An 11976-nucleotide genomic window follows, 5' to 3' on the forward strand; every position below is an offset into this window, starting at 1 on the left:
ACTGTAAAAACTGTAACAGAGTTAATTATGATTCTAAAAACTATAATTGCAGAAGCTGTAAGAATAAGAGTGGGCTAAGGGGGAAGCACTGCTGGACTGGAGTACAGCGGCTGAACCTAAGTCCCTTAAAAGTTTTGCTATGCTAATACCTCGTGAGGCTCAGAGCAAGGAAATAATCTCTCAGTTCAATCTTGCCAGAGGCCAGAAAGTGTGAAGATGAGATGGCTTTTGGAGAACCTGAGCAAATCAGATGGACACCTGCAGCAAACCTGAATGGTTGGTACCTGAGGAACCTCACGCTGTGGACTCTTTGCCCTATTAAAAGACTAATTGTTAATGACTATATTGGACTGGTAAAATGATGGGAGGGGGAAGTTATCCTCCAAATATGAAAGACCCATGGCTAGAAAAGCCAGGAGGTGGACTTTGGTGGATTAATTAGTTTTTTCATGTGGCCCTTCTAGCTGTGGTCTTGTAACTCCCACCCAGGTGGTTGTGTAATAGGGTAATTGCAGCCTACCAAGGGGACTACTTAGTTTTACCTTAAAAGAAAGCCAATTTCAGAGCAAGGGGAAGGAGCCCACCACCAAAGAAGGAGAGACCAGCAGAAGGAGACAGTGTGGTACACTTTTTGGCCCTGGGAGAGAGAAAGCTGAGTGCCTTTGGGCAGAGACTGAGGGCCAAGGAGAGGCATGTCTGTGAGCACAGCTGGGGAGACGGTATCCTGATGGAAGAACTGTATATCCTGAGTGTTCCTGAGCCTAAGCTGTAACTTCCCTAATAAACCCCATATTTGAGTATATAGTCTGTGAGTTCTGTGTGGCCACTGCAATGAATTATCAAACCCAGAAGACAGTGCTGTGGGAGGGACGGTTGGTGTCATAACTGGTAAAGATGGTGAGAGAGGAGGCTTATCTGGCCTCCACCTCATGGGAGTCATCCTCGTGCTGCTGATCTTGGTTCTCCTCCCCCTTGTGGAGTTGAAGGAGGTCAGACACCTCCCCTAAGCCGTTTTTACAGATGGACTGACACTGGTTGCAATGATGGGCTCCAACATACCAAAGATTATGAGGAGGGCACAGGACCTGCTCAGTGTTTCATTCTGTTGTACACAGGGTCACTATGAGTCAGAACTGACTCAATGGCACCTAACAACAACATCCAAAATACTGACACCAAATGCTAGTGAAAATGTGGAGCAACAGGAACTCTCATATATTGCAGGCAGAAATGCAGAACTGTACAGCCACTTTGGAAGACAGTTTTGCAGTTTCTTATAGAGCTAAGTGTAGGCTTACTGTAGGATCCAGCAATGATAAAAAGCAAAGATGCTCCTAGATGTTTACCCAAATGAGTTGAAAACTTATATCCACACAAAAACCTGAACACAAATGTTTATAGCAGTTTTCTTCATAATTGCCAAAAACTAGAAGCAACCAGTATATCTTTCAACAGGTGAATGGATAAACTGTGGTATACCCATATGTCATGGACTGAATTATGTCCCCCCAAAAATGTATCAATTTGGCTAGGCCATGACTCCCAGTACTGTGTGGTTGCCCTCCATTTTGTGACTGTAATTTTATATTAAAGAGGATTGGGGTGGGATTGTAACACCCTTACTAAGGTCACATCCCTGATCCAATGTAAAGGCAGTTCCCCTGTGGTGTGGCCTGCACCACCTTTTATCTTACAACAGAGAAAAGAAAAAAAAAGCAAGCAGAGAGTTGGCGACTTCATACTACCAAGAAAGCAGAGTGGTAGCAGGGTGTGTCCTTTGGACCCGCGGTTCCTGCGCAGAGAAGCTCCTAGTCCAAGATTAACGACAAGGACCTTCCTCCAGAGCCAACAGAGAAAGCCTTCCCCTGGAGCTGATGCCCTAAATGTGGACTTCTAGCCTACTAGACTGTGAGAAAATAAATTTCTCTTTGTTAAAGCCATCTACTTGTGGTATTTGTTATAGCAGCACTAGATGACTAAGACACCACATAATGGAATATTATTCAGCAATAAAAAGAAATGAGCTATCAAGCCATAAAAAGACGAAGAATTTTATATACATATTGCTAGGTGAAAGAGGCCAGTATGAAAAGGCTACATAGTGTATGATTCCAACTATGTCATTTTGAAAAAGGCAAAACTACAGAGACAGTAAAAACATCAGTAGTTGCCAAGGCATGGGGGTGGGGGGGTGTTCGGGCAGGAGACAGGATGCACAGGTAAAGCACCTGGGATTTTTAGAACATCGTGAACCTGCACAGCAGTTATCAAAGTTTATAACTATATGTTCATGTGTGGGATCATTTATCTAACAGTATATCTCCCCCAGTAGAATGTATCCTGAGGCAGGAACCCTGCTTGTTTTTTCTCATCACTGTATTACTAGCACTTAGGATGGGGCCTGACAGTGCGAATAAGTGTTGCTCAATGAATTAAAAACATATATAAACTTAGGTCCCAAGGGTAGGGGGGTCTCAGAAGCACCTGTGCAGTTTACACAAACAAATAAGACAGAAAGATCAAAAGACAGATGTGGTGGTTTGAAAACATGTCCACATACTTTCTTTTGGATCACTGGCTCTGGGGAAACCAGCTGTTATGTTATGAGGAAACTCAAGCAGCCCTATGAAGAGGTCCATAGCAAGGAACGGAGGCTTCATGCAAACAATCAGCATTAATTTGGCAGCTTATAAGTGAGTCACCTATAAAGTGAGTCCTCCAGTCCTAGTCAAGCCTTCAAATAACTACAAAGCCAGTCAATGACTCATCTGCAAACTCATAAGAAACCAGAACTAGAACCACCCAGTAAAGTCACCTTTGGATTCCTGATCCACAGAATCTGTATGACATAATCAATGTTTATTGTCATCTTAAGGCACTAAGTTGAGGTCATTACCCAACAATAGATAACAAATACAAACAATCATTCAAAGCATGCTTAAGCACTACCACCACTTATTAAGTCTGGGATGGGGTCTGAACATTTGTGTTTTTAAAAAGCTCCAAAGCTGATTCTGATATGCTCTCAGGATTAATAACCACAGTTATCTATTTTACTCACTACCTTGATCCTAAAAATGTTGCATGTTAAGTCAAACCCATTTTAAGTCAAATCACACTTTAAATGTAAATATGCTCTAGCAGAGAAACGATCCGTAACTCACTTAAAGATAACCTGCTATTAAGGTGAAGTCTCCCATTTTAGCGGTAATTTCTTTAAAGTCCAGATTTTTAAATGACATTTTTGTCTCTATCTTTTATGTGTTCAATGAGACTCTGATCTTAATACTGGAATAATGTATAATCTCATTAAAAAAAACTACACTGTTAAAGCTCCATGTTCCTTTCTCTCAAACTGCTATACCTGTTTCAAGATCACAGAAATACAAATACTATGGTCAATTCATTTAGATTCTCCCCTCCTTTAAACAAAAACAAAAAAACAAGCCTTCCCTAAATACCATTAACATACTTACAGATTGATGAATGAAAGGCATATCTTGTGTAGCTGCTAATCTACTAGAGAAACCTGTGCTATCATCTGGGATGCCAAAATTTAATGGTTCTCTCTTCTTAATAACGATCTGAAAAATTGAAACAGAATTATAGGGTTATTTTACACATCCCTATAGAAGGGCTTATAATGAAAAGCAACAGACTCCTGCCCCGTATCTCTTCATAGCCAGCTCTACTTCCCAGAAGCAGCAACTCATAGTTTTATCCGTTTGAGTTTCTTCTAATGCCTGACATCACATCTGTATGTAACATACTTACATTGCTATTTCTTGATTTACCAATCACAGACATTGTCCACTGACTTCGTACTAAGGGAAATGACGATTTATTTCATATTACCCTTCCCACTCTTGCCACTCCTTCGAATATAATATTATTTCATTCTACCTCGACAGTCACTCTGCTTTTTAAAAACACAAACAAAACCACACACACACTTAAAGGTCCATTTCTTGTTCAAACAGAAAATCTTTCTTATAAATATACTTTATAAAATGAGGACATTATTTATTGCACACTTCCTAATATGGTTCTCACCCTCTTCTACTTCCCAGCCAGTTTCAGCTGTGCATTTACTTGTACGTTGTCAAGGTAGATAATATTTACATTCTGTAATCATAGTCTTTTTTGAGTTATCCAACTGTCTCAATGCTGAAAAGCATTAAATTATATTTTTCAAGGAGCCTTTAAATGAAGTTTTATGGAAGTGCATTATTGCTCTCAATAGGAACCTAATTACAACAGTACCTTATTAATTTATATGAAAATGTTTTTATAAGCTAAAATACTTCACACAAATGTATTCTATTACTACCGGTCTGAAAGAATTAAGGCATTCACAGACATCCCACACGCTTAGGAAGCGGGCTATACTTTCCACAGGATATGATACATGGTCTTATTTAACGCAGTGACACAAAGTATCTATGTGTTGGGGTTCTGGGGAAAACAGGCAGAGGAAGTAAAGAAGATTAAGAATTTATCAAAAAAAGTGAAATACAATTTTTCTTTGTATGTAATTGAATTTGTGTGACAACTGCCTGGTAATTTTGGTACTCTTTACAGAACTATTTAGTTTTACATTATACATTTTAAAAGCAGAAAGGGAAGAGTAGTATATTTTAAGTAATATTAGCTTACAAAATGCTTTGGACAATTGCTTATGTATTCTTTGATTTAAAAAAAAAAGCACATCTACTATTTTACAAAAAGAAAGGAAAATATCCAGCCATTGTTCTTTTTCCAGTAATTTCCTGCATCTCTACGTGATCAACCATATTCAATTCAGAAGAGATTAAATAAAGTAAGGATGACGAACGCAAACCCATAATAGTAAGTTCTCAGAGTCCTGCATCAGTTTTACAATGGTTACAAACAACAGAAATTACTTGTCAGTTTGTAGACTTCATTAAACTGTGAACTCTTTTAAGGCTATAATTCTACAGCTCATTCAGCTTAGTTTCCATAGCAGAGAATGGAGTCTAGAATCTGACACAAAATAGGATTTCAATAAATACTCAGATATAATTTTACAAAACTTGGGGAATATAACTTACTATGTCTATGGCTAGGTCACCTGAATATATATATATAATTCTTTAACATGATAGAACAACAACAAATTGATACTTTCAAATAAATACTAATTATATGGTCTAATTTTAACTCTAGGAATTTGAATAGTAGCTTAAGGTCCAAAAGCACAAATCTTCAACATACTTTCTGAGTTTTCCTTATAGTTGGTGTCATGTCCTTAAAATAGTCAGGTTCCAGTTGTTCCAAAGCATTCTGTTGTGTTGATACATTCCCATTCCCTCCTTCAATCTTTACACTTGTGGGTGCATCTTCATCCCAAGAAGTCCACTCTTCAACATCTGTCTAAATTTAATTGATCAACATTGTCAGCAACAAAACAGCAACCTAATTAATATCTCATTAATAATTTATTAGAAAAATGGGCTTTTTAAAAAGGTTTTCTACCTTTTTGATCCATAGTAAAATATACATTTTTATATAACACACACACAAATCAGATAAAAACTTTAAAAAATACTTCTGCTATGAAGTAGACATTCTGATATACTGTCCCATTCTATTTTATTCATTAAAAAACAAAACAAAAGCAAATGTTCCAACAACTGAACTAACATTAGAACCACAGCCCACAGAAGGATTGGAATTGTGATCTACCATATTTTCACTGGAATAATGCGTGCCTTCTACGTTTGTTTGCCAACCATGCCCTCCCCCCATGAGGTATTTTCGTAAGCACTATAGTGGCTTACGTAGAAGGCGCACATTATATGAGTAAAAATACAGTAATCCTAACTGGGTTGACTGCCTGATAAAACAAAAATTAACATTCTCCATATAATTTAAATAAGATAGAGAATCTCAAAACATAATATTCAAAATTTTCACATTACAATCCAAAATTATTTAGCATTCAGAGAACCAAAAAAAAAAAAAATCTCAATTTACATGGAAAAAAGACAATCAACAGATGCCAACCCCCACATAACGTAAGTGTTGGAGTAATCTGGCAAAGACTTTAAAATAGCTATTGTAAAAATATTCCAACAAGCAACAGCACACACTCTAGAAACCAATAGGAAAAATAGAAAATCTCAACCAAAAAAATGAAAGATAAAATGAAAAACCAAATGTAAATTTTAGAAACGAAAGATACAACAACAAAAACAATAAATCTTGACCTTGACCACTAAATTAATTTCATGACCCACTAACGAATTGCAATTCAGTTTGAAAAACAGTGTTCTGAAACATTCAGTCAACCTTTAAAACAATTACCTGCTTAGGAACTGATGAATAATCAACCGTAGTTGGCAGAGTTATCTGGTCACCACTTAACTTCCGTCCTCTGCCAGATCTGAAACAAAAATAAAATAATTTATTTCAAGAACTTTCAAAACAAGCATGGGGAAAAACACTACAGACAGTAATTTAAGACTTATAAGACAAGATCTCTCATAATTTTATTTACTTTAACAACTAAAATTGCTATTAACATATAATGAAAAGACATGAAACACAGATCTTATGAATGTTTTTAATATCTCCATCAGGACAACATAGCTGCTTTTTGCCTTAGGACTCAGAATAGAAAAACTCAATACCAAAAAAAAAAAACAAAAAAAAAGCAAAGTGATTTCGAATCCAGCCCCTTGGGCTACTGTAGGTTCTATATGTGAGGCTCTGGGCCACCTATGCTGTTTTAACCAGGGTGGCTTGATTGTTATCTGTTTTACATATTGAGTTTCTGTGTAAGATTAATATTACACTATTAAAAAGTTTGAAAATCACTAGGCTGAACTAAACGCTGACTGATAAATTTTAAGGATTAGTAGGAAATTTACTATGTTAAACAGCATCGGTATTATAACACAGTGGTTAGGGGCATGGGCTGTGGAATCTGCATAAATCATGGTTTTCAATTCTACCTCTACTAATTTTGAGTCTAGTTAGAATCACCTAACCTCTCAGTCTCAGCGTCTTCATTGTAAAAGGTATATATTCAGTCTACTTCTGTAGTGTTGCTGTGAAGATTGAAGTGACATATTTAAAGTACGTAAGGCTGGCACACAACAAGATACTACAAAAATGGTAGATATTATAAATGACTAGTCGTTCGTTTCATTTCAAATAATCTATAATGAATCTACTTAAGAGTTAACTGGTAAAATCAGCTATTTTATTAGAAGATTAGAAGTCAAAATTTATTTGTTTAAAGGATGAATAGAAAAGTAATATAATCTACTCTTAAATTTATCATATAAGGCTGGTATTTTAGAACACATGACAGATTCCTTCTGATACCTAACAGAAACTTATCTTTGTAACAAAGAGTTACTCTCATTTAAAATTGAATGTACAATCAATCCTAAATATATTTACACTGACAACAGAAATTTATAGTGACAACAGAAATTGCTTTAATATTTTTTCAATGAAATGCAGTTTCTTATTCTAAAAGTAATCTGTATTCATTGTTAACAAAAATACTAGAAAACATAGACTCAAAAAGAAAAAAAAATCTATAATTTATCACCACTGTTAACACAATGCTTTTTTAACCTCCTGCCTTCTAGAATACCATTCTTATCCTATTTAGTGAGTTTCTGGCTATTCTTCCTCATTCTCTGTAGATTTGTACTTAGTTCACTGTTTATTCTATACTCCAAATCCTGTCCTCCTCTTGGGTGACTTCAACAGTCAACCACCTAAGCTTTTCCTTTCTTATTTGATCTTGCCACCTCCAGTGATCATCTCCATTGTATTTCATCCACTTATTCACTGTCATACCCCTCCCCTTTTTTTAAAATCCCAGACCACTGCATCTCTAACAATAAATTCAATGCCACACAATCCTCAAAGTTTCAGCAGCCATCAAATGGCCACCTAGCTAGAAATTATGTTTCCCAGCCTCCCTTGCAGCTAGGTGGCTCTGGACAATAGGCTGTAAACAGAACTACTGTGGGCAACTTCTAAATCATGTCTACTAAAAAGACAGCTGATTGTCCTCCATTTTCTCTTTTACTCTAACCTACCTTTTGTGTCAGTAATTTTTTCATAGCACCCTTACTCCAAAAGAAATACACAACAGTTCCACTGATTTAAGTAGTCAGGCCCAAACAACTTAATAGTTACTGTGTCCTAAACACTTAGTAGACATTTGAAAAAATACACATAAATTGAAAGAAAATGTACTATCTTTATTTCACTCTTAAATAATCACAATCACTACTGGAGTGTGTGTGCCTGCTGGGCACTGCACAACTCAAACTTTGGAATCAGACTGGACACTGCCACCCTCATTTCCTGTTTCACATTTATTTTGGCATAGTGCTTGCTTTTAATTACAGCAATCACTAAAAACCTAGCTTTGCAAAGATATGATGTCACCAAAAGTACAAGTAAACAAAAAGTTATCTTAAACATTCGTGATCATCATCAAAAGGAATGCTGCACAACCAACTCTTGCAAGTGTCAACTATCTTCAGCTAGTAGTCTGGGTAGTATCCAACAGATGTGGACTATCACTATCACTGTTTCGATGGAAATTTTAAAATATCCTGTGGCACCTCTATGAGTCTGCTGCGTCATTGGGCACCTCAGCACACAATTTAGGAACAATAGCTCTAGGGTATGCTAGTGTTCACGATAAAAGGAATTTAAGTCTTTGGGTGTCCTACTGAAGCAGAACAACTTACCCTGTCCTGGACTACCTGCACACTCTAGAAGGTTATTTAAGAGATATAAAACATCTATTTTGTTTAGGGCTTCTCTGTTAAAGTTTTTTTATTTAAATATAAAACTAATATTCATATTGTAGTATATAAAGAAATACCTATGTCTAGTTCCACCTAACCATCTTAAAATTTTCTGATAATAAAACAGTTACGTACATAAATGCCCTATGATGATTATAATAAAAGTTTGTTTACTTATTTCTGAAATTCTATAGTATTAAGCATGTCATTTTAATGGGAGATGTAAGAATTTGAAAGAACAAAAAGAACTGAACCTCTACTTTCCAGATTTCTGTATAGAAAAAATATTAAAGAATCGTAGGAATTAATGAAGCAATCAAAATATTCAGCTTAAATATAATATAATCTGTCCTGCTTTTTTGTACTTACAAAGGTATCCAAAACCAGGAGATAAACAGGTCAGTGTGAACATAAAATATGCTTACCTGCATATTAATCTCTTTAGGAATGAGAATACTGTTGCTAGGCAGGTACAAACTTTAAATAACCGGAACTGTGTGATGGCCATGGTGGCAAACAAAACCTGCGGAAAAAGGCACAAAAGTAAATGCATTAAGTTGCTTTCATAAGTCATGCCCCTGTTCTGAAGTTGAAAAGTTCAATTATATACTGAGAAAAGCTGATTGATGTATTTTTACTTTTCTCTAGAAACTATAAATAACACACTAAATTTTAAAATTAAAATATAAAAATAACAACTTGCTTAGGGCATCAACAAAACAGGGGCACCAGTTGTCCAAAGCCAATACCCATAGATGCTGAAGCAGACAGGACAAAGAAAAGCAAATGCTACAGTGGAAGGGAACTCTCAGGACACTAAATAAAACTGATACCAGCTCTAGTGCAAGAGAACATCCCAGCCAGAAATAAAGTACACACAGAGTCACAAGGGCGCCCACGCGCAAGGTTGTTCAAGCTATGAGGCCCCTACGACTTCAATACCTTCACTGACATCTGTCTCCTACGGTCCCATCCTATGTAACTGAAACTCTTTATCTAGGTGAGCCTCTTGGGAGTATACTATTTCTTCCTAATAAACAAAAGGTAGGGGTAGGCTGTCAAGTCTAACTCTTGAATATACAAGTGGATCCAACATGAGCAGTTACTGGGCAAGGATGGATTATTATACATATATATATATATATACACACACACACACATATATATATACATATATACACATACATTACACAATATATATTGATAACGGGTGTGAGCAATGCCAGCCAGGAGGGCCAGCAATGCTCTTTGCCATGATACAAACACAAGGGTATGCTCTTGCACATGTCCTGGTAAACAATCAATGGGAATACCAGTCCCAGATGACATACAAAAGTGAGGAAACTCAAATAATTGCAATAAATTCAATCAAATTACTTTTTAACTGTATAACTTTTATGTACAGAGTTATATCCTAAGTTTTATAAACAATAACATTTATAACTTTAACTTTAAAATATGTTTGGCATACATGCTTATACAATCTAGCACACATTTAATATAATACTAATATGGGTAATAATTTAATACTAACATAGCAAATGTCCAAAAAATACTGGAAATATTAATACTTATCTGACACAAAAAGTCTTATGTATCAAGTGAGTTTTGTTTTTTATTGTTCTGCTGCACAGGACACAGAGCTTGATATTACTCTCTATATGCTAATGAACAAGGTATTAGGCACATTAAAAGGACGTAAAATTCAGTATTTATCATACAAAACATGTTTCTGTTTTGCAACAATGAGTGTGTTTCAAAATTCGTGTTCCAAGAAAGCAACAAAGGGTGTTTATCAGAACATTACATTTATATTTTATCAGAATATTTATGAATCTCTGTGTAAGGAAATGGAACAATTCCTCAAGGAAATAAATATTTAGATAATAAAAATTATATAAATGTGTTTTATTTTCCATTTTCCTTCAGATTGACTTTAAGAAATTAATTGATATTGTTAGGAATCACAACACAAACTTGCTTGTCAAGAAGTAGTGCTATTGTTACATCAATTAAAGTATCTCTGAATATGGGAGCTGAACAATTTCAGGAAGAAATAAAATGTACATTTTATAAATTTTGTATACAATAAACAATTACATTTTCCTTTTCATTTTGGGCTGATTGGGTATAACCTCACATTCAGTTCTCTCTCATCAATCACATAAGAACATGCCAGCAGAACTATAATCATGTGACTCATGACATATCTGGTCCTGTCCTGTGCAAAGCTAACTAGAACGTGTCTTCAGATTGACCATACCCTTGTATTTGTATAATGCTCTTTGCAATCACTCTCGCTCCCGCTGGGTATCAGCAGTAATCCAATGAATGGTAAAGATGCAGCATCAAAGGATGGAAAGTAAGTGTGCAAGTTTTTAAACATTATTTCAAGACAAAAAGCACTTATGGAGATCTGCAAAGGGCCTGCCAGCAAGTATCGTATAGTAAATGAATGAACTACTTTGGACTGCCTTGTAAGTACTATTTCTTTTGACTACCACAGACTGGAAGAACAAAATTGCATTTCAAATAAATTTTTTTCTACTTACTGATTTTCAAATATAAATTTTTGTGTTAATGTCCAAATATGAATGTAAATTTTATACATTTTACTTGCTTTATAAATTTTATTTATTTTCAATTATCAAATTTATTTGCTACAGTAGAACCAATTTAAAAAGTGAGATAATTTTACATCCAGGTAAAATGAAACAGCAACAACTAAGAGGAGCACAAAAACGAAAGCTCACAGAAGATGAAATGAAAATGACTTGTGAATCCCTAAAGACAATCCCAAAATTAACTTCCTTTTTAAAACATAATGAATGCTCGATAAATGAGCGCAAATCGTCATACTAATACCGCTAATGCTGAAATTACTAATAAAAAAACCCACTGCTGTCAAGTTGATTCCAACTCATTGTAACCCTATAGCACAGAGTAGAACTGTCCCCATAGGGTTTCCAAGGAGCAGCTGGTGGATTCGAACTGCTGACCTTCTGGTTAGTAGGTGTAGCTCTTAACCAGTGCACCACCAGAGCTCAGAAATTACTAAGAGCAATATGAATATAACAGAATTTGTTTTGAACTCTGCATCCATTCCTTGCTGTAGTAAAAAAAAAAAAAAAATGGTGTAGAAAGTGAAATTATTTTAGAATCTGAAATT

At 35.6% G+C, this 11976-nt stretch overlaps 1 protein-coding gene across 2 annotated transcripts in view; it reads right to left on the reverse strand.

Moving 5' to 3' along the window:
• Positions 1-2199: 2199 nt before the first annotated feature.
• The window catches only part of EBAG9 (estrogen receptor binding site associated antigen 9), a 19798-nt gene continuing 10021 nt past the window's right edge, over positions 2200-11976 (reverse strand). For both annotated transcript variants that reach the window (XM_023725979.1, XM_023725978.1), the window contains exons 2-5: positions 9233-9330; positions 6328-6406; positions 5236-5394; positions 2200-3584 (exon numbers count right to left, since the gene is read on the reverse strand). In XM_023725979.1, the coding sequence (XP_023581747.1) occupies positions 3408-3584; positions 5236-5394; positions 6328-6406; positions 9233-9315 (498 nt within the window). In that variant the 5' untranslated portion in view covers positions 9316-9330 and the 3' untranslated portion in view covers positions 2200-3407. The remainder of the gene's footprint in view (positions 3585-5235; positions 5395-6327; positions 6407-9232; positions 9331-11976) is intronic.

This window comes from Trichechus manatus, unplaced genomic scaffold, assembly GCF_000243295.1.
Source record: "Trichechus manatus latirostris isolate Lorelei unplaced genomic scaffold, TriManLat1.0 scaffold00009, whole genome shotgun sequence".
Classification (NCBI taxonomy): Eukaryota; Metazoa; Chordata; class Mammalia; order Sirenia; family Trichechidae; genus Trichechus; species Trichechus manatus.